Consider the following 24,353-nt stretch of genomic DNA (forward strand, 5'->3'; position numbering starts at 1 on the left):
ACCACATGGCCCAAAAAGTGAACTTCGCGAAGCCAGAAGTCGCATTTCGAAAACTTTGCGTACAGTTGTTCCTTTCGAAGAAGTTCCAAGATAAGGCGTAAGTGCTGCTTGTGCTCCTCCTGACTCTTGGAGTAGATCAGGATGTCGTCGATGAAGACAATGACGAACTTGTCAAGATAAGGTTTGCACACCCTGTTCATAAGATCCATGAAAACTGCAGGCGCGTTCGTAAGCCCAAATGGCATGACTAGAAACTCGTAATGGCCGTAGCGAGTTCTGAATGCTGTCTTGGAGACGTCCTCATCCCGGACTCTCAGCTGATGATACCCTGACCTTAAATCAATCTTGGAATAGTAACTCGACCCTTGCAACTGGTCGAATAAGTCGTCGATACGTGGAAGAGGATAGTGGTTCTTCACTGTGACCTTGTTCAATTCGCGGTAATCAATGCACATTCTGAAAGTGCCATCCTTCTTTTTCACAAATAGTACTGGAGCTCCCCAAGGCGAAGAGCTTGGACGAATAAAGCCTTTATCCAAGAGCTCTTGTAGTTGCTTAGACAGTTCTTCCAGTTCAGTTGGAGCTAAACGATACGGTGCGCGAGCTATAGGTGCTGCCCTGGAGCTAGCTCGACTTGAAACTCGACTTGACGATGAGGCGGTAGACCTGGTAAATCTTCAGGAAACACTTGAGGAAATTCGCGTACAACTGGAATATCCTCTATTCTTTTCTCCTTTATTGATGCATCAGTAACAAGTGCCAAAATGGCCGTATGCCCCTTTCTTAAACATTTCTGAGCCTTCAAGAAAGAGATGATGCCAACCACAACACCACTCTTGTCGCCTTGAACTTCGAGAGGTTCCTTACCCGCACGAGGAATGCGAATGATCTTCTCTTTACATAGAATCTCTGCTTGCTGCTTGGATAACCAATCCATGCCGATGACGATGTCGAAACTACCCAGAACTATAGGAATAAGATCAATCGAGAAGGCCTGACCCGCTAGAACGATGTTACAACCCTTGACTACATGTGTGGCTTCTACACTTTTACCATTTGCTAGTTCTACGACATGTTTGGTGTTTAGAGGTGTTGGTGTACGTTTTAACAATTCACTCATTTTCAAAGACATATAACTCGTATCCGCACCCGAATCAAACAAAACAGTAACATAAATATCGTCGAGAAGGAACTTACCCATAACGCCGTTGGGATCATTTCTGGCATCACCCTGCCCCAACACAAATGCACGACCCCTTGCTTCATTGCCATTGTTGTTCCCACCATTGTTGTTGTTGTTGCCATTTCCCTGATTGTTGTTGTTGTTGTTGTTGTTGTTGTTGTTCTGGTTCCTGTTTAGCTGCGGACAGTGCCTTTTGAAGTGCCCTTCTGCGCCGCAATGAAAACACCCCTTGTTGCCCTGTTGCTGAATCTGCTGTGCTTGTGGCTGCTGCTGATTCTGGTTCGCAGGCCGAGGGCTTCTACAATCTTTGGCCTCATGACCCATCTTGAGGCATCTTTGACAGCGACCCTTGTTACACTGGCCACTGTGGTGTCTGTTGCAATTGTTACACTTTGGGAGGTTCCCTCGATATCCACCCTGCTTGTGGCTGCTTGAGGAGTGCTGACTGGGACTCTGATAACTGTCAGTCTTTCGCTGCTGAACCTGTGACTGAACTGAAGTTGATCCCTTGCTAGAATCCCCATCCCATTTTCTCTTGTTGTCACTGGGGGTAGCAAGTGTAGCAGGAGTAGTAGCGGTAGCAGTAGCGCTGATACGTTTAGGCAGTCTGTTCTGATCCACTGCCTGATCTGTAATACGATGAGCGAGGCGCTGAATAGCCTGAATGTTGTCAAGATTAGCCGATGTCACATGGCTCTGAATTTCTGGTGCCAAACCCTTGAGATACAACTCAATACGCTTAACTGGAGGGTCCACCATAGTTGGGCATAGCACGGCCAGCTCATTCGACCGTTTAGTATAAGCTTCGATTTCTGACCCAACCATTTTCAAATGATACAGCTCGTCTTCCAACTTATGAATGTCTTCCTGAGTGCAGTATTCACGTTTAATCAGTTCCTTGAAGTCATTCCAAGGGGTGGCGTTAGCAGCTGCCAACCCTAAGATCTGCACTTGCGCGTTCCACCAAGTTAGAGCAATCCCCTCTAAAGTACCAGTGGCATACTTGACCCTGAGAGCCTCAGGGCATTCACACATCTCGAACACAGACTCGAGCTTTTCAAACTAGTGGAGGAGTCCAACCGCTCCTTCAGTGCCACTAAATGTGCTAGGACGACAATCCATAAAGTTCTTGAAAGTGCAGACGGGCTGCTGAGTGTGTTGACCTATGGTGTACGAATAGGACAAGGTTAAACACAAGAGTTAATGTAGGATCTAAAGATCCTAGTGTGAGTCTAAACTGCAGGGTATACTACCTGCTTGAGCAGCTGCAAGTGCCGCAGCAACTTGTTCCTTAACGAAAGCCGTCAACTGGGCTTGTGTCATGTTAATTCGTCCGGCCATTGATCTTCACATCAAAGGCAACATAAGTGAGAAAGGTTCGCGAATAGTGCGATGACAGAAGAGTGTAAGCACATAAGTGTTCTCAAGCAATAACAAGTAATGAGCAGTGTAATCTAAGCATACTACGAGCAAAGTTCTATGCAATTCTAGCATGTAGGCAATAAACATAAACCTTATTACCTAGGATGTTGAGTCTTGCACGTGGAGCGAAGCGTCGTTGTGGATCGTTGAGAGCACTGTTCTGGTTATAGTCTGGTTTTAATAAAAACATTTTCCCCATATTAAAACCAAGTTCTCTATAACCAATGGCTCTGATACCAATCTGTCACACCCCCAAAATCCACCTGCGGAGTATCACCGCTTGGGAGCGTGACTGACCAGGATCAAGCCACCAATCATATAGAACATGTAATCAATAAGTAAAAGTAATTGCCATTAAACCAAACCAAATCTATATGAAAGGTGTCTCAAAACACAAGTAAGTTATCACTGTTTAGCGGAAGCGTATAATTAAAACCCATCATAATAAAGTATCAATTGTCATTAGTGTTTAACAAAACCATCACGATCCAAGCCCACAACGACCAGCTCCTCCCTGTGCAAGCTCCATGTACCTAACGACCTGCAAGGCATGTAACAGAGGATCAACAACTAGTTGAGCGAGTTCACAGAAAGTATATGTGTAATAGTAAGTTCGTTTGTAACAGGTGGCTCTACTGGGCCGATAATACGTTCTACTGGTGGGGGCTTCCCATGTTGTATAACCACTAGACTATTCATAACCATAAGTGTTCTACATATCCTGAGAACAGTAACACGTACAAGTTTACGTAGGTTTTACGTAAGTAATCCTTCACAACCGAGGATAGGGGTACGCGGGGGTTTACATAGGTTTTACGTAAGTGCCTGACACAACCGAGGCAGTAGTGAGTATAAGTTCACGTAGGTTTTACGTGAGTGTCCTTCGCAACCTGAGGACAGTGAGCAATACAAGTATACGTAGGTTTTACTTATGTGACCTGCACAACCGAGGACAGTGAGCTGTATCTATTTATTTAGAACTACTCCGATGGCTTCTCTCTGGCGATTCTGGCGACTCAACCTGTAAAACCCTAGTTCTTGATTTTCAACCTTAATCGTGATTGATCTGGGTTAGGGATTGAGGTTTTGTCGTGCCTTCTGAGTAGGGTTGCTAGACTTTACCTTGGTTTCTAGTCTTTTGATTTCTTGATTAGGGTTTTCGTTTGTTTCTGTTTAGGGTTTCTTGAGTATTGTCGCCGTGGGGTTTCTTTCTTTGATTCTTTGTTGCACGTGTTGTTTGCTTTGCATGGTTTGCTGCTTCTTCTGCTATGAATTCAAGAAACATGTCTTCTCAGGATGAACGTAACATGTATGCAAGTTTTTCAAAGGATGATAGGGGAAAGCCACCGTTATCTGTTGGGGGTTTTACGTCGGTCAGCACTAGCGGCGATAAGGGTTTGGATGATTTAGGGTTTCGGTCGTTCTCTGATAGGATGTACGGTGATGTTTTCATTACTTCGAAGCCTGTGGAGGTTCAAGATTTACGTAACAAAGCGTCCATGTTTGCTAAACCTCTGAACATAGATGGGAACCCGCTACTGCCGAGGAGGGGTAGTCAACAACCGATTAATGTCATTGACGAATTGGAAAAGATCACCGTTCCAGTTCAGGTGGGGAATACAGATAGTGTTAATGATCAGGAGATGAACACAAGGAATGTCTCTTATGCTGCTAAGGTAAAGATGAATGCTGTGCAGAAAAGAGAAGTTAAGTTCAGAAAGATGGATTCTGTGGAGAGTGTTAAAGATGCGGATGTGGTCATTCCGAGAGAAGTCGTCCGTCAGGTTCAGGAGAAATTTCACAACGTTCTGTATGGGTATTTTTTAGGTAATCGTCTCCCGTTTCCTGTCGTGGAGTATTATGCGAAGAATGTATGGTCGAAGTTTGGTTACTCAAAACTTATGATGAACTCGGATGGTTTCTTTTTCTTCAAGTTCGACACGAAGGAGGGTATGGCCAAAGTGCTGGAAGGGGGTCCATGGTTAATCAGAAAGGTTCCTTTGTTTTTAAATGTCTGGTCGCCATCTGTTAGTTTGAAGAAGGAGGGTATCAAAACTGTTCCGGTATGGGTTAAAATGTTCAATGTTCCGATTTCGGTCTACACAGATGATGGTTTGAGTTTATTAGCGTCCAAGATAGGAAACCCGAAACGCCTTGATGGCTACACGGCTGATATGTGTGCGGATAGCTGGGGTAGGAGCAGTTTTGCTCGGGCTCTAATTGAGATAGATGCGGATAACGAACTGAAAGATCATATTGTCGTAGCCATCCCGAAGCTGGATGAAGATGGGTACGTTACTGAGCGGGTGAAAGTTGAATATGAATGGCAGCCACAACGTTGTTCGGGTTGTTGTATCTTTGGACATAATGATCAGACTTGTGTTAAGAACGTCCAAAATAAAGAGAAACAAGTGGTTATTGATGAGGATGGCTTCACTGTGGACAAGAGAAAGGTGGCTCGTGGGGGAATGATGCACAAAAAGCAAAAGCCAAAACAGAAATTTGTTTATCGTCCTAAAGTGAACAAGTATGGGCCGAGTACGTCAGGCACGAAACCGGATACGGAGAATGTTGCTAAGAATGGTAAGGTACATACTCATAACCCTTTTGATGCTTTACATATGGATGATGGGGACCCGGATGTCTGTGACACGAGAAAAGTTGGTGATGGGAAATCGGGTAGAGTAGATAATAATGGGAAAGATCCTCGAATGGATGATGAGGTGGTGGAAAAGGTCCCTACTGAAATGGCTGAATTTATGCGATGTGAGCGACAAAAACAATCTGAGGGGGCAAGCACTCCCGGTCACAATGGTGTTAATGGATAGTATGGCTGCATGGAACATAAGGGGTTTGAACCGACCCCTGAAACAAAGTGAGGTTCGGCTTTTAGTGTCTGAAAATAAACTTTCTGTTTGTGCTCTCCTGGAATCTCATGTGGATATTTCTAAGCTTGCTAAGGTGTGTAAAAATGTTTTCCGGTCTTGGAATTGGACATCGAATGGAGGATTATGTGATCGAGGTACGAGAATTATTTTGGGTTGGAATGCTGATGTGGTTGATATTATGATCTTGGCCCAATCGGACCAAGTCATCCATGCTCAAGTCGTCTCTAAAGCTGATAATCATTCTGTGTTTGTTTCGTTTGTTTATGCTAAGAATAAGTATCAGGAGAGAAGAACGTTGTGGGATGATCTATGTAAGCATAAGGGTTTTTGTTATAACAAGCCATGGGTCGTTATGGGTGATTTTAACTCCGCGTTACATATAGAGGATTCATTGAATGGTCCCTCCACTCCATCAATTGGTATGAGAGAATTTAACGACTGTGTTCAATATGCGGAGTTAATGGATATTAAGGGTCATGGATTACACTACACATGGAACCAGAAACCATCGAATGGTGGTGGGAATGGTGTTGGGCTGCTTAAAAAAATCGACCGTGTGATGGGTAATATGAAGTTCTTGGAATTGTTTAAGGATGCATATGTCTTATATCACCCGTTTCGGATTTCTGACCATACCCCATGCATACTTAAGATAGCTCCGTCAGCCAAGGTTCGGCCGAAACCATTTAAGTTTGCTAACTTTATTACCTCCAAGCCGGAATTCAGGTTATGCGTTGAAAAGGAATGGGCTAAGCGGGTGGATGGTTACAATATGTTTGCGGTAACCCAGAAGCTTCGGAATCTGAAGCCGTATTTGCGTAAGATTTTATTCAATCAGGGGAATTTGCACGATAAAGTGGCTGATTTGAGGAAGCAGCTTGATGATATTCAGATGCGGATTAATAACAATCCGTTAGATGCCAATCTTCGTAACATGGAAGCTCAATGTCTTAAAGAGTTTCAGACTGCAGCATATGATGAAGAATGCTTTCTTAAGCAAAAAGCTAAAGTGGAGTGGCTTTGTGCGGGTGACTCGAACACTAAGTTTTTCCATAATAGTGTTAAATGCAGGAACGCTAGAAATAAAATTCACACTATTAAGGATGTTAATGGGACTCGGTATGATGGGGAAGGTATTATGGACGCGTTGGTTGCTCATTACGCTAAATTCTTGGGTACCGAGGATCGGGTTGCAGCTATTGACTTGGATGGCATTTGTGTTAATACGCTAAGTAGTGAAGGTGCAGCCAATATGGTTCGGCAAGTTACTCGAGAGGAGGTAAAAAATGCTATGTTTAGTATTGGAGTGAACAAAGCCCCTGGGCCGGACGGGTATACATCGGCATTCTTTAAGTCTTCTTGGGATTTTGTGGGTGAAGAAGTGTCCTCTGTTGTGTTAGATTTTTTTAACAATGGCAAGCTGTTGAAACAAGTTAATCATACAATTTTGGCTCTTGTCCCTAAGGTGGATACGCCGGATTCGGTGCTGGATTATCGTCCGATATCTTGTTGTAATGTTCTTTATAAGTGCATAAGCAAGATTATCACTGACAGAATTAAGGGGAGCCTGGAGAAGTTGGTTAGTATTAATCAGTCCGCCTTTGTTCCGGGTAGAAAAATTTCGGACAATATTTTATTAACTCAGGAACTCATGCATAACTATCACCTGAATAAGGGGCCGGCTAGATGTGCGTTCAAGATTGATATTCAAAAGGCCTATGATACGGTTAGTTGGAGTTTTTTAGAAAAGGTGCTTAAGGCGTTTGGTTTCCATCATAAAATGGTTGCATGGGTTATGGCGTGTGTTACTACGATGTCGTTTTCACTAAGCATTAATGGGAACTTGCATGGTTATTTTAGAGGGAAGAGGGGGTTACGGCAGGGTGATCCTATGTCCCCCTACCTATTCACGTTGGTTATGGAAATCTTATCGTTACTACTTCAGCATGAAGCCGCGTTTGGTAATGGATTCAAGTACGATGCTCAATGTGCTAAACAGAAAATTATCAACGTGTCCTTTGCCGATGACCTGTTTATTTTCGTTCATGGGGATGTGTTGTCCGTGGGGAAGGTTAAACAAGCTCTCGAGGTATTCACGAATGTTTCGGGTCTTGTGCCGAGCCCAGCTAAAAGTACGGTGTATTTTTGCAATGTTCCGTTGAATGTTCGACAGCAAATTCTTAATTTGATGCCGTTTCGGGAGGGTTCTCTTCCGGTTAAGTACTTGGGCGTGCCGTTAATTTCAACAAGGCTGATTTATAAAGATTGCAAACCTCTAGTTGATTGGATGGAGAAGAAGATTGATAGTTGGCTGAATAAATCGTTGTCCTTTGCGGGTAGATTGCAACTTATTAACTCGGTGTTATCCTCCATGCATATTTATTGGGCGTCGGTCTTTATTATTCCGGCTAGAGTTATTCAGAACCTTGAGAAGTACATGAGGAAATTCCTTTGGAATGCGGGGACGCAGGGTAGGGCGAAAGCAAAGGTGGCTTGGGTGGATGTGTGCTTGCCTAAAACGGAGGGTGGTCTTGGTATTCGGAGCATTGCGGACGTCAACAAGGCTCTAATGACCAGCCATATTTGGAGCATTGTCACTCGAAGGAAGTCCCTGTGGGTGGATTGGATCTATGTCTATAAGTTGAAAGACCGTAGTTTTTGGGATATTCAACCACGTGGGAGTATCAGTTGGGGATGGCGGAAAATATTGGCCATTCGAGACATAGTTCGTCCGTTTATTTGGAAGGAGGTTAGGAGTGGGCTCCAAACGAATGTGTGGACCGATAATTGGTGTCACATTAGTCCTCTAAGCTCTTTTATAACTCCTAGACGCATTGCTCAGGCAGGGTTTTCCATGTCAGATTCTGTAGCGAAGCTGATTGATGGTAATGGGCAATGGAAATGGCCGATAGCGTGGTATGATCTTTATCCGGTTTTAATCGATTTGGAGGTTCCCCAATTAAGCCATGATATGCCTGATCGTACAGTTTGGAAGGATTTGGAGGGTAAGTGTTGTTGGTTTCGGTCATTGGAGGTTTGGAATGTGCTAAGAGTTCGTGCGAGTCTTGTGCCGTGGGTTAATGGAGTTTGGTTTGCTCAATGCATCCCAAGACACTCGTTCCACCTATGGTTGGTTATTAAAAATAAGCTTAAAACTCAAGACAGGTTGGCTGTATGGGAAGTAGGAAGTGCAACGAATATGAACCTCATGTGTTGCCCCTTGTGCAGAAATGATCGTGATTCTAGAGACCACTTGTTTTTTCAGTGTTCGTTCTCGGCTACGGTTTGGCAGCAGATTAAACCGATGGGGTTCTTGGATCAGGTTAATGATACTTGGCAATCCATTATGGATTGGATGGTGCTTCATGCCTCGTCGAAGAAGGCGGAGTATATTGTTAGCAAGTTGGTCATTGCGGCGACCACTTATTTTATATGGCTTGAGAGGAACAATTGTTTGTTTTCAAATGATCGGGCTAAAGTTGAATCTGTGGTTGGGAGGATCAAGGGGACAGTCAGGCTTCGACTTATGGGGTTTGACTTCAACGGTGATGCCAAAGTTGACAGGATGTTAAGGAATTGGGAGATCGCTGCAAGTGAACAGGAGGAAGACCCGGGTTAGCGGCTTGCTTTCGGGTGTGTTTTTTCTCGAGTGATGGGCTCGTGGCTTTGATTATTAGCTGGTCTTTGTTGTTGGTTTTTTGACTTTGTGCTTGTCTTGGGTTGTGTTTTTTTTCTTTGTTGTTTCCTAGGCTTCGGGTTGTGGAGCCTAGTTGGTATGTCATTCTGGCATACCCTTGTACTTATTTGAGTTATTTATAAAATTCACCTGGGGTAACCCTTTACCCAAAAAAAAAACCGAGGACAGTGAGCAATACAAGTATACGTAGGTTTTACGTATGTGTCCTGCACAACCGAGGACGATGGTATGGTAGTCTAGTAACAGTGTAAGTACAGTTCTACTCAATCTCAATCCTTCAATCCCAATTCCCGTGCCCTGGGAATCCCATGCCTTAGTAAGAGTGTGAACTCACCTTGGTTTGCTCGGTATGCTTAACTATGTACTTGCAATTAATCAATCGAGCCCTATAGTATGCATGTATATTAAATCAGTTGTATGTCGTTTATATCATGAAGTGTTTAAGCAATCATCGTCATGTTTCACATAACAGTTAATTCACGTTCATCAAACAATACCTCATACGACAGAGTAATTCAGAACCATTAGGGTTACCGCACACACACTGAGCTTATATACACAGTTAACACAACTCAGTATCATACCACATACCTGACATATATAATAGAACTCACCGTTAAGCATTTAACAGTTCACAGGGTAAATCACTTAATCAGATAGCGAAACTAGACCAAACACTTGTTCTTAAAACTCAGATCACCATCACATACAAAAGCTCGGACCATATGATTATGATGTAGCAAAACTTGGTCAATAACCCACCCCCTTATGAAACTCGGACATGGGGTGTGAGTGTTAGAGGTCGGACAACATAGGGGAGGGGGTAAAAGTCGGACCAAAGAGTTCCTTGTGTAAAAAGTCGGACAACATGGGCCAATGGTCACAAAGTCGGACCAAGTGGAAGCCCCACCAATCTCGGACCATGTGGGGGGAGGGGGGGTTTCCCCTTCATAAAATTCGGACATGGTGGTCCCTTGTCCAAAAACTCGGACCACCTAAACTCTTAAACAAAGTCGGACAAGGTTCTCTCATGAAACTCGGACCATATTAGTGAGTGAAACTCGGATATCATACTCAAAAGGTCGGATATCATGTTATATATATACGAAACTCAGACACAATTACATGTTAAAAAGTCGGACTAATTCCAATGATAAAACTCAGACTATTAAAATCGAAGGTCGGACAAACACTTCAATCATACGTTCTTTGATATCACAACAGTTACACTTTATACATTTCAACAGTTACGTTCTATAGTTCATATGATCTGGAAAACCCGAATTCATACATTCACAGTGCAAAATCAAATCAACCAACAATAGGTTTTGACATATCATACATCTAAAACATCAAGCAATCGATTAAACCACTATTCAATATCATGATCATCATAATCAGAATCAAATCAAAAACCACAGAATATGATATGAAGAGCTAGGGTTTTCATGAAGACATCATCAAGAATTAAGGATTGATAACAATCAAGAAATCAATTAGGGTTTACAAGTATTACAATAATCAATAAACAATTACCTTGAATGATTTTAGAGAAAGAGAGGAATCAAGAGTGATGAATATCTTGGTGATGATGATTGCCAAAGAAAGTGAAAGTACATGCTTGGATTTTTGTGAAAATGATTAGTGAACAAGGGATTAGGGTTAAGAATCTCTAGGATTTCACTAATTACCCTCTACCTCCCTAAGTATCATATTTTACACATGTACACCATCTCATAACAATTTCATAGTTTCACCACCAAGTTCATATATTTACCAAGTCTTTCACAATTAACAAACAACCATGCACAATCACACAATACGATTCATTGCATCAAAACGTATATAATTCCATAGCAATTAATTGTGCAAATAATCAACTAAACAATACAAGAACGTGCAATAAATGCGAAATAGAAATCTTGGAAATTCGAGTTGTCACAGAATGATCCCAATGTAGTTATGGGTAAGTTTCTTCTCGACGATATTTATGTTACTGTTTTGTTTGATTCGGGTGCGGATACTAGTTATGTGTCATTAAAAGTTAGTCAAATGTTAAAACGTACACCAACACCCCTAAACACCAAACATGTCGTAGAGCTAGCAAATGGTAAAAGTGTAGAAGCCTCTCATGTAGTCAAGAGTTGTAACATCGTCTTAGCTGGTCAGACCTTCTTGATTGATCTCATCCCCATAGCTTTGAGTAGTTTCGATATCGTCATAGGTATGGATTGGTTATCCCAACATCACGCAGAGATTTTATGCAAGGAAAAGATAGTTCGCATTCCTCGTTCCGGCAAGGAACCTCTCGAAGTTCAAGGCGACAAGAGCGGTGCTGTGGTTGGCATCATCTCCTTCATGAAGGCCCAGAAATGTTTACGAAAGGGGCACACTGCTATTTTGGCACTTGTCACTGATGCATCAGCGAAGGAAAAGAAGTTGGAGGATATTCCAGTTGTACGCGACTTCCCTCAGGTGTTTCCTGAAGATTTGCCTGTGCTACCGCCTCATCGCCAAGTCGAATTTCAAATCGAGCTCGCTCCAGGAGCAGCACCCATAGCTCAAGCACCGTATCGATTAGCTCCAACCGAACTGGAAGAACTGTCAAAGCAGCTACAAGAGCTCTTGGAAAAGGGCTTTATTCGTCCAAGCTCTTCGCCTTGGGGAGCTCCAGTGTTATTCGTGAAAAAGAAGGACGGTACCTTCAGGATGTGCATAGACTACCGGGAACTTAACAAGGTGATGGTGAAGAACCGTTATCCTCTTCCGCGTATAGACGACTTATTCGACCAGTTGCAAGCGTCGAGTTACTACTCCAAGATAGACTTAAGGTCAGGTTACCATCAGCTGAGAGTCCGGGATGAGGACGTCTCCAAAACCGCATTCAGAACTCGCTACGGTCACTACGAGTTTCTTGTCATGCCATTTGGGTTAACGAACGCGCCTGCAGTTTTCATGGATTTAATGAACAGAGTGTGCAAGCCTTATCTAGACAAGTTCGTCATCGTATTCATCGACGACATTTTGATTTACTCCAAGAGTCAGGAGGAACACGAGCAGCACCTACGGCTTATCTTAGAACTTCTTCGAAAGGAACAACTATACGCCAAGTTTTCAAAATGCGACTTCTGGCTTCGTGAAGTCCACTTTCTAGGCCATGTGGTAAACAAGGATGGGATCCATGTTGATCCATCCAAGGTAGATTCGATCAGGAGCTGGCCTGCACCGCGTACACCAACGGAAATACGCCAATTCTTGGGTTTGGCGGGTTACTACAGACGATTCATCAAAGATTTCTCCAAGATCGCAGAGCCGCTTACATTGCTGACACAGAAGGGTGTCACTTATCGTTGGGGTAATTCCCAGGAAACCGCTTTTTTTGGGTAAAGGGTTACCCCGGTGAATCTATTAAAATGCAACCGCAATTAAGTACAAGTAGTGAGGATGTGTTCCACACTAATTCATATACAGGACATGCCCCATATATGTAATCAAAACAAAAACCAAAGACCTATAATACCTCATAACCTAGTCTACTACATCATGACAAGACATCTAGTAGACAAAACAAAGTAAAACACAAACATAATCCTCAACCACCATCATCAAATATAAAGGATGATTTTGTGGTATATTGTGACGCATCGATACAGGGGCTTGGTTGTGTATTGATGCAGCGGGATAAAGTTATTGCTTATGCTTCGCGCCAACTCAAGGTTCATGAACGAAACTACACGACGCACGATTTAGAGCTGGGAGCTGTTGTTTTTGCGCTTAAGATATGGCGACACTACCTGTACGATACCAAGGGCACTATTTACACCGATCATAGGAGTCTCGAGCATATCTTCAAGCAGAAGGAATTGAATATGCGTCAACGTCGATGGGTCGAGCTACTGAACGATTACGAATGTGCCATCAAGTACCATCCAGGCAAAGCCAATGTTGTGGCTGACGCCCTCAGTCGGAAAGACACTACACCTAAGCGCGTACGAGCATTGCAGCTCACCATTAAGTCTAGTCTTCCAGCACAGATAAGAGATGCTTAGATAGAAGCATTGAAACCGGAAAACGTTAGGGCTGAAGCCCTACGCGGCTCAAGGCAACGATTAGAACAGAAGGAAGACGGCGCCTACTATGTAACGGGGCGTATTTGGGTCCCACTTTATGGAGACTTACGCGAGCCTGTAATGGACGAAGCTCACAAATCGCGCTACTCGGTACATCCAGGGTAGGATAAAATGTACCACGACATCAGAACTACATATTGGTGGCCTAGCATGAAGGCCCACATCGCTACCTATGTCAGCAAGTGCTTGACTTGTGCAAGAGTCAAGGCAGAGTATCAGAAACCAGCAGGCTTACTTCAGCAACCAAAGATACCACAGTGGAAATGGGAGGAAATTTCCATGGATTTTGTTACAAGCCTACCTAGATCTCAGTGTGGGAACAATACTATTTGGGTGATCGTGGATCGACTCACCAAGTCTGCTCATTTCCTGGCAATCAAAGAAACAGACAAGTTTTCCACACTAGCAGACTTATACTTGAAAGAAGTAGTCTCAAGGCACGGGGTGCCCACCTCTATCATTTCGGATCGCTATGCACGATTCACGTCAGAACTATGGCAAGCAATGCACAAGGCTTTTGGCTCGCGGCTAGACATGAGCACGGCATATCACCCTCAGACGGATGGGCAGTCTGAGCGCACGATTCAAACTCTAGAAGACATGCTTCGGGCATGTGTTATTGATTTCGGCAACAGCTGGGAAAAGCATCTCCCTTTGGTGGAGTTCTCATACAACAACAGTTATCACACCAGCATACAAGCCGCTCCATTCGAGGCATTGTACGGGCGTAAATGCCGGTCACCTCTCTGTTGGGCAGAGGTGGGGGATAGTCAGATCACGGGTCCAGAACTTATAGTGGACACCACGGAAAAGATTGCCACAAATACGACAACGTATGGCGGCAGCTCGCGACCGTCAGAAAAGCTATGCGGATAAGCGTAGGGAGCCATTGGAATTTCAGGTCGGGGACCAGGTTTTACTTAAAGTCTCACCCTGAAAGGGTGTGGTTCGCTTTGGCAAGCGAGGTAAACTCAATCCGCGGTATATCGGACCCTTCAAAATCGCAGAAAGAATAGGCACGGTGGCCTACAGACTAAACTTACCAGCTGAACTCGGGGCAGTTCACAATGTTTTTCACGTGTCGAATCTGAGGAAGTGCCTGTCAGATGAGACCCTCATAGTTCCCTTGAAGGAACTCACTATCGACGAGCGGTTACAGTTCATCGAGGAACCTGTTGAAATCATGGACCAGGATGTTAAGGTCCTCAAGAACACGAGAGTCCCTCTTGTTCGAGTTCGTTGGAACTCCCGTCGCGGCCCAGAGTTCACCTGGGAGCGTGAAGATCAAATGAAACTCAAGTATCCCCAGTTATTCGAAACCAACGCAACCACTACTGAGGCTGAAGCTACTACTGCAGAATTTCGGGACGAAATTCCAAATCAACGGGGGGATGATGTGACACCCCAGGAAAACCAGTAAACGATACAACTTACCTAGCCTCCTCAGTAACCACATGCTAAATTTCGGGACGAAATTTCTTTCAAGTTGGGGATAATGTGACAAGTCGAGTTTCCGAGATTCCACTTTCGCATTTATTGCACGTTCACTGCTTGTTTAGTGTTTACTTGCACAATTGGTTTGCTTTGTAACTGTATACGTTTTGGATTTGATAAAGTTTATGAATGATTAGACAAATACTTGAATGTGGTGATGAAACTGTAAATTGTATATCTTTTTTTTTTTTGGGTAAAGGGTTACCCCGGTAAATTTTATAAATAACCAATAAAAACAAAGCATGTGCCTGACATAGCACACACAACTAGACTTGGCATACCAAGACTAGGACAGCAAGAAAAACAAGACCAGCAACAAACGTTCAACCAATAAGACACAAAGCCCAAACACTACCAAAACAAACAATTACTACAAACGCTAAACACTAAGCATCTTCCTTAGCCTGGGTCTTCATCCGATGCCCTACATAGGATCTGCCACTTTGTAAGAGTCCGTCGATAATCCACATCACCCTTATGTTCGAAGCCCATTATCCGAAGTCGGACAATGCTTTTGATTTTCTCGGTCACCTGTTTAGCCGTACACTCCGTAGACGTGAAAAGCCGATTATTCCGCTCTTGCCATATGTAGTAAGATGACGCCGCTAGCACTAGTTTACACATGATGTGCTTCAAACTCTTGGATTCCGAGTTGTGTTCCATCCAGTCCGCAATAGAGATCCACGAGTCATTAACATTATCCATATCTACCAGCATCTTTATGTTTGACCAGACTTGTGAAGCAAAACTACACACGAAAAATAAGTGATCTCTAGAATCCGTACCATGCTTACAAAGGGGACAACACATGAGTCTTCGGTTTGTTTCGCTGCCCGCTTCCCAAACCGCCAACCGATCTTGTGTCTTGAGCTTGTTTTTTATCACCAGCCATAAATGGAATGAGTGTCTCGGAATACATTGATTAAACCAAATCATGCTAGCCCACTTAACTGGAATGTCACGTGTCCGTAAGGTGTGACACACTTCCAATGAGCTAAAATGCTGATCATGACCCTCCAAGTCCTTCCAAACCATTCGATCCGCTAACTGGGAGTTCTGTTGATTAACAGTTAACCCAATCAGAACCGGGTAAATATCATACCATGCTTGGGGCCATTTCCATTGCCCATTCTCATCAAGTAACTCTGCCACCGTAGATTGAAGATTAAAACCCGCGTTCGCAATATGTCTTGGTGTTATAAAAGACCTAAGAGGACTCAAATGACACCAATTATCACTCCACGCATTCGTTTGCATACCACTCCGAATAATGCTCCAAAAGAACGGCCGAACCGCATTCCGAATAGATAAAATCTTCCTCCAACCCCACGTCATACTACCTTTACACTGGACTTCCCAAAAATTCTGATTCTTCAGTTTATGAGTATAGATCCACTGCACCCATAGAGAGTTTCTTTTCGAGAGAATACTCCAAATATGCTTAGTAATGAGGGCCCTATTGACATCCGCAATTCGTCTAATACCCAATCCACCTTCCGCTTTTGGCAGGCATATATCGTTCCACGCCACCTTCGCTTTAACGCTCCCATTATTACCCGCATTCCAAAGAAAACGACGCATACACTTTTCTAACTCATTGGTTACACGGGCCGGAATCATGAAAACCTGCCCGCAAAAGAAAGAGTCTTTGTCATCCAGTTATCGATTTTCTTCTCCATACGATCCACCAACAACTTACAATCCTTGGCCGCTAACCTCGTGGTAATCAGCGGCACACCAAGATACCGAACAGGCAAAATGCCTTCCTGAAACGGCATAATGTTGAGAATGTGCTGCCTTACCTAATGACTAACATTACAGAAAAAAACCGTACTCTTCGCAGGGCTCGGAACCAGTCCTGAAACATTAGTAAACAACTCTAACGCCTCCTTTATTTTGCTTACTGAAGAGACACTCCCATGAACAAAAATAAACAAATCATCAGCGAAAGAGACGTTAATAATTTTCTGCTTCACACAATTTGCATGATACTTAAAAGATGTGCTTGAGCGAGCATTATGTTGAAGAAGTAAGGTGAGCACCTCCATAACAAGAGTGAACAAATAAGGAGACATCGGATCTCCTTGATGAAGCCCCCTTCTCCCCTTAAAAAAACCATGAAGATTACCGTTTATACTCAATGAATAGGTAGATGAAGTTTGGAATATGATTCGAGGTAAAGTGGGGATGGCGGCCGTGGGTTCGAGATGGGTGGATATCATCGAATGGTTATGTGCCCGGCTTCGGTCAAAGAGAGTTGAGGTTTACGTGGCGAAGATTCTAGTTGCGGCTGCTGCGTATACTATTTGGCAAGAGCGGAATGCTAGATTATTTAGAAACCAACTGCGTCCACCCGAAATGGTAAAAGATACTATTCTAAAAACTGTGAGATACAAGTTGATGGGAGCTAAGCTAAAGAACAATGCTAGGGTGTGGAAGCTGCTTGGGGATTGGGATATTGCAACCGAAACTAAAGATGATGGAGGCTAGTTAGTTAGTTTTTTGTAGCTTAATGCTTTTTGTCTAGATGAGTGTCTAGGTGTTTTTGACATGGTTTTGTCGGTTCTTTGTTTTGTTTCCTGGTTTACTCTCATGGGGCATGTCCCATGATTGAATTGGTGTAGACTCTCTACTCCACTTGTTCTTTTTTGGTTGTGAATATATAGAATCACCGGGGTAACCCTTTACCCAAAAAAAAAATAGGTAGCCGTGGTAACACAAGCCATAATCCAGTTCACCATCTTTCTATGCAATCCAAACTGACAAAGAATCTTTTCCAGAAATGACCAACTAACAGTGTCATACGCCTTTTGAATGTCAATTTTGAAAGCACACCTTGGCGGGCCTTTATTCAAATGATAATTATGCATCAGTTCTTGCGTTAAGAGGATATTGTCCGAAATCCTCCTACCAGGTACGAACGCAGATTGATTAATGCTAACCAGAGTCTCCAAACACCCCTTTAATCTCTCCGTTATAATTTTACTTATACACTTGTAGAGAACATTGCAACAAGAGATTGGATGGTAGTCCAAGACCGAATCCGGGGTCTCAACTTTGGGAATCAGAGCCAAAATTGTATGATTTAACTGTTTCAGAATTTTACCGTTATCAAAAAACTCCAGAATCGCTTTTGTAACTTCAGTCCCCACAATATCCCATGCATGCTTGAAAAAGGCAGACGTGTATCCATCCGGACCAGGAGCTTTGTTCTCACCAATGCTGAACATAGCATTTTTAATTTCTTCAGGAGTAATTTGTCTGACCATATTACTCGCCACTTCCGGACTAAGAGTATTAATACATATGTCCGTCAAGTCCATGCTAGAGACTTGATCCTCCGTGCCTAAAAAACTCGCGTAGTGATTAACTAACGCGTCCGTAGCCTCATCCCCTTCATATCGGGTTCCAGCCAAATCCCGAATACAATGAATCTTGTTTCTAGCGTTTCTGCATTTCAGGCTATTATGAAAAAAAAGCCGTATTCGAATCCCCAGCACAAAGCCACTCAACCTTTGATTTTTGTTTCAAGAAACACTCCTCATCATACGCCGCAATCTGGAACTCCTTTAGGCAATCAGACTCGTTATTACGAAGCACCACATCAAGAGGGTTCTTGTCTAGCAATCTTTGGATCTCATCAAGCTTTTTACGCAGCTCACTCACCTTTAAATGCAAATTTCCTTGCTGGATCAGGATTTTCCTAAGACCTGGCTTCAAGTTCTTTAGCTTAGTGATAACCGAGAACATAGCGATCCCATCAACCGTCTTCACCCACTCACGCTCAACACAAATTCTGAAATCCGGTTTAGAAGTAAGGAAATTCGCGAACTTGAACGGCTTCGGCTTAGACACTTTAGGCTCCTTGGTTAGCTTTAAAATACAAGGGGTGTGATCAGAGACACGATACGCGCGATACATAACATAAGCTTCTGGAAACATATCAAGACCCTTAACGTTACACATAACCCTATCAATCTTACAAAGTAAGCCAATCCCCTCCTTCGGCTTCTGGTTCCAAGTGTATTGCATACCATGACCCTTAACATCAAGCAGGTCCGAATTTTTTACAAAATCAAAAAACTCTCGCATACCTATAGTTTGAGTTGACGTGCCAAACAAGGAATCCTCCATATGAAGAGCCGAGTTAAAATCGCCCATGACAAACCAAGGCTTATCCCGACACAAAATTGCGTGGCCACATAAGTTCTCCCAAAGAGCCCTTCGGTCTTGATATTTATTCTTTGCATAAACAAAAGAACCGAAAACACTAGTGTTATCAGTTTTTGACCATAATTGAGCATGAATGACTTGATCAGACTGTGACAGAGTCATGACGTCCACAATATCACTATTCCACCCTAGAATAACTCTAGCACCCCGATCACAAAGGCCCCCATTAGACGTCCAACTCCAGTTTCTAAACACCTTCTTACAAACCCTATCCAGATTAGCAACCTCCACATGCGACTCTAAAATAGCACAAACAGACACCTTATTTTCCGAAAGCATAAGACGAACCTCATTTTGTTTCAGGGGTTGGTTCAAACCCCTTATGTTCCATGTTAGAATACTATCCATTAATACCACTCTGACCGGGAGTGCTTGCCCCCTCAGCAACCTTTTCATGTTTATCATTCCGTATAAATCTGGCTGTTTCCGTTGGTATAGAATCGACCACCTCCTCATTGTCATTAGCGTGCTTCCCTGAGTTCTTTTCCACTTTTTCCCTGTTATCAATCTCAGTATCCAATTCCCGCCCATCAAGTTTCGATAAAGTTTCAAACGAGTTCCTCACTTGGACGTTATCCGATGTCTTCTTGATCCCGTGGCCATCTTTTGTTCCAGAAGTACTTGGGTCAGCCTTGCTAACCTTTGGCCTATACATAAACTTTTGTTTTTGCTTCATTGGTACCCCTCCCATACGAGCTGTCTTCCTCTTATCCATCCTGAAACCCTCCTCATCAACGACCACATGCTTAGCTTTTTTATTTTCATTCTTCCCACACACTTGATCATTGTGTCCAAAGACACAACATAACGAACATCTTTGAGGTTTCCATTCATATTCCACATCTACTATTTCAGTAATGTATCCATCATCATCCAGCTTCGGAATGGCAACTACAATCTGGTCTTTAAGCTCTTTATCTGCGGTTATTTCAATCAACGCCCGAGCAAAGCTGCTTCTCCCCCAGTTTTCCGTGCACATATCGGCTGTATAACCATCCAGCCGTTTTGGCACCCCTAACTTGGATGCTAATAAGCTAAGGCCATCATCGGTGTAAATTGCAATAGGAACATTATGGAGTTTCACCCACACCGGTACTGACTTAATACCCTCTTTCTTTAAGCTAACTGATGGAGACCACACATTTAAGAACAAGGGCACTTTCCGGATCAACCATGGTCCTCCTTCCAGAATTTTCGCCATACCCTCTTTAGAATCAAATTTAAAGAAAAAGAAGCCCTCTGAATTCATCATAAGTTTAGCAAACCCGTATTTTGCCCAGACATTCTTAGCATAATATTCCACAAGAGGATAAGGAAGACGATTACCCAGAAAATAACCATATAAAACGTTCTCAAACTTTTCCTGAACTTTACGAATTACCTCTCGAGGAATGACCACATCAGCATCCGGCTTAGTCTCAGTCGAATCCAAACTTCTAAAGTTAACTTCCCGTTTCTTCGAGGACGTGTTCTTGACCTTATCGGCATAAGACATCGTATTAGCACCCTTCACATGCTCCTCACCCCTTGTGTGATCAGCCGTATTTATGTCCTCATGAACTGGAACAATAACTTTTTCCAGTTCATCAATGATATTAATCATCTTAGGCTCCTGTTGAACAACCCCACGTCTCGGTAATAACGGATTGCCATCAATTTTTAGAGGCTTGGAGAACAACGACGATTTGTCACGCATGTCCTGGACATTCGATAAGCTAGGGCCCTTCGAACTGATAAAGATATCCCCATGCAGCCTTTCAGTAAATGATTGAAACCCTAAGTCCTCCAAACCCTGCTCGCTAATAGGATTTTGAGAACTACCCACAGTTCCAGACACGTTGAAAGAATTAGACGTCATAACAAAACATGCAGCGTAAATGTACGATCAGAAAAACCAACAGCCAAAGCAAAACGACTACGAACCCTAGACAGAAAAGAAACGAAAAACCCTAATCCGGACTTCAAAAGATTAGAAACCAGGGTAGAGTCAAGAAAACCTTACTCAGAAGGATCGACAAACCCCAATACCTAACCCAGATCGATCAAGATGAGGATTAGCAAGCAAGAAATCTAGGGTTTCTTCAGAATCGCCGAAATCGCCTAGGCAGCCAGAGAAAAGCCATTTTTCTGTAAATTGTATATCTTGTGCATGTAATATGTAATAGATAATACTTAAGGGTGTTTTTTTGGGTAAAGGGTTACCCCGATGAATTTTATAAATGAAACAAAACAATACAAGGGTGTGTTAGTGTAACACACCAACTAGACTTGACATACCAAGCCTAGGAAAACAAAAAACACAGCCACACAAAAGCACAACCAGTCTAAACGACCCTCAACTCAAACAACCAATACAACCCAATTAAAAAACACAAACAGACTTTGGCCTCTAGCCCGGATCCGCTCCATTATCTTCAATCTTCCAATTCTTGAAAATCCTTTGCTTTAGCCGAAGCGACCCGAAATCTGAATCCCATGAGCCTCAAACGCACCGAGCATTTAATCACCTCAGCCACTTGACCGACCGTTCTCTTGTTATTCTTGAACAGCCTGTTGTTCCTCTCTTGCCATATATAATAAGAAGAAGCGGCGATCAATAACTTACAAACAATATGATCCGCATTCTTGGATTTAGCATGCTGCGCCACCCAAGAAACAACCGAAGACCATGTATCATCAACATTACCCAGACTAACCAATTTCTTGACTTCGTTCCAGGTTTGAGCCGCAAAAGCACATTTGAAGAATAAATGATCCCGACTATCCCGATCAAAATTACACAGCGGACAACACATCAGGTTCCAATTGGTATGGCTACCCGCTTCCCACACAGTCAGTCTATCCTGTGTTTTAAGTTTGTTTCTAAAAGCCAGCCATAGGTGAAAAGAATGCCGCGGTATACATTGAGAATACCAAACCATATCAGCCCATACCACCTGCTCTTCCCGATTCCGAATAGTATTCCAAACAAGAGCCGAATGAAACTCACCTGTTTTTCCCTCCAAATCTTTCCAAACCAACCTATCCACACCATTTGGAACAATAGGAGGAACCGCTATTGTGATTAGCACCGGAAAGAGATCAAGCCATGCTTGAGGCCATCGCCAATTACCACTCTGATCAACCATATCCGCAACCGTTGACCGTAATGAAAAACCAGCATTAGCTATGGTTCTAGGAGTAATAAACGAGCTAAGAGGACTAAGCGGACACCACATGTCACTCCATACCTTAGTTTGAGCACCGCTTTTAATAGACGACCATATGTGAGGACGAATGATGTTACGGATGGATAAAATCTTACGCCACCCCCAACTCATATTCCCTCTGCACGGAACTTCCCAGAAATTTCGACCTCTAAGCTTGTACTCGTGAATCCACCTTACCCAAATAGAATCCTGGTTGGTAAGAATACTCCAAATATGATTAGCCATAAGCGATTTGTTAACGTCAGAAATACTTCTAATACCCAAACCTCCTTCTTTTTTCGGCAAGCAAACATGTTTCCACGCTACTTTAGCACGAATCATACCATCTGAACCTGCATTCCAAAGAAACCTCCGAATCTTCTTTTCAAGCTCACTAATAACACGAGCAGGAATAATGAAAACTGAAGCCCAATAGATGTGCATGGATGACAGAACCGAATTAATAAGCTGTAAACCCCCAGCAAACGACAAAGCCTTAGTAGCCCAATTAACAATCTTTTTCTCCATTCGCTCAATAAGGACCCTGCAATCATTATAGAGAAGTCTCGAGGATATAAGTGGAACCCCCAAATACCGTACCGGAAGGTCACCCTCTTGAAAAGGCATAATATCGAGAATCTCCTGCTTTATCGAATGAGGAACATTGCAAAAAAATACCGTACTCTTAGCTGGACTTGGAACGAGACCAGAGATCTTGGTAAACATCTCCATCGCCTCCTTAATCTTCTTGACCGAGACCACATCACCATGAACAAAAATAAACAGATCATCCACAAATGACACATTAATAATTTTCTCCTTGGCACAATGAGCATGATACTTAAATGGACCGGTGGCAGCACGCCGAAGTAGCAACGATAAAACCTCCATAACCAAAGTAAATAAGTAGGGGGACATAGGATCCCCTTGCCTAAGCCCATGCTTACCCTTGAAAAAACCGTGCAAATTGCCATTGATACACAGCGAATACGAAACTGTGGATACACAAGTCATGATCCACTTCACCATGCGTTGATGAAACCCAACCTAGACCAGAATATCCTCCAAGAACTTCCAACAGACTGTATCATAAGCTTTCTGAATATCAATTTTGAATGCACACCTAGCCGGCCCCCTGTTAAGATGGTAGTTGTGCATCAGCTCCTGAGTAAGAAGAATATTATCCGAAATCCTCCGCCCCGGCACAAAAGCTGATTGGTTAATGCTGACTAGATATCCCAAACTGCCTTTCAACCGATCAGTAATGACCTTGCTAATACATTTATACAAAACATTGCAGCAAGAAATCGGCTTATAATCCATAACCGAGTCCGGAGTGTCTTTTTTCGGCAGAAGAGCAAGGATAGTGTGATTAATCTGGTTCAGAAGTTTACCATTATCGAAAAACTGAAGAACCGCAACTGTGACTTCATTCCCTACTATATTTTTTTTGGGTAAAGGGTTACCCCAGGTGAATTTTATAAATAACTCAAATAAGTACAAGGGTATGCCAGAATGACATACCAACTAGGCTCCACAACCCGAAGCCTAGGAAACAACAAAGAAAAAAAACACAACCCAAGACAAGCACAAAGTCAAAAAACCAACAACAAAGACCAGCTAATAATCAAAGCCACGAGCCCATCACTCGAGAAAAAACACACCCGAAAGCAAGCCGCTAACCCGGGTCTTCCTCCTGTTCACTTGCAGCGATCTCCCAATTCCTTAACATCCTGTCAACTTTGGCATCACCGTTGAAGTCAAACCCCATAAGTCGAAGCCTGACTGTCCCCTTGATCCTCCCAACCACAGATTCAACTTTAGCCCGATCATTTGAAAACAAACAATTGTTCCTCTCAAGCCATATAAAATAAGTGGTCGCCGCAATGACCAACTTGCTAACAATATACTCCGCCTTCTTCGACGAGGCATGAAGCACCATCCAATCCATAATGGATTGCCAAGTATCATTAACCTGATCCAAGAACCCCATCGGTTTAATCTGCTGCCAAACCGTAGCCGAGAACGAACACTTAAAAAACAAGTGGTCTCTAGAATCACGATCATTTCTGCACAAGGGGCAACACATGAGGTTCATATTCGTTGCACTTCCTACTT

General features: G+C 43.1%; 1 protein-coding gene across 1 annotated transcript; it reads right to left on the reverse strand.

Annotated features, from left to right (window-relative positions):
• Positions 1-17,498: 17,498 nt before the first annotated feature.
• LOC110893511 lies at positions 17,499-20,905 on the reverse strand. The gene is made up of 3 exons (XM_022140617.1): positions 19,402-20,905; positions 18,365-19,286; positions 17,499-18,264 (listed from the first exon to the last, which is right to left on the reverse strand). Exons 1-3 carry the CDS (start codon positions 20,903-20,905, stop codon positions 17,499-17,501), a joined length of 3,192 nt encoding a protein of 1,063 aa, XP_021996309.1.
• Positions 20,906-24,353: the final 3,448 nt, after the last annotated feature.

The sequence above is a fragment of the Helianthus annuus genome, chromosome 7, assembly GCF_002127325.2.
Source record: "Helianthus annuus cultivar XRQ/B chromosome 7, HanXRQr2.0-SUNRISE, whole genome shotgun sequence".
In the NCBI taxonomy this organism is placed as follows: domain Eukaryota; kingdom Viridiplantae; phylum Streptophyta; class Magnoliopsida; order Asterales; family Asteraceae; genus Helianthus; species Helianthus annuus.

Coding starts and splice junctions, on each gene's coding strand:
- LOC110893511 (XM_022140617.1), bottom strand. CDS start 20,905: ATGACGTCTAATTCTTTCAACGTGTCTGGAACTGTGGGTAGTTCTCAA. Junction 19,287..19,401: donor AAGCACTCCCGGTCAGAGTG/GTATTAATGGAT, acceptor GTGCTATTTTAG/AGTCGCATGTGGAGGTTGCT. Junction 18,265..18,364: donor AAGGAGTTCCAGATTGCGGC/GTATGATGAGGA, acceptor CCTGAAATGCAG/AAACGCTAGAAACAAGATTC.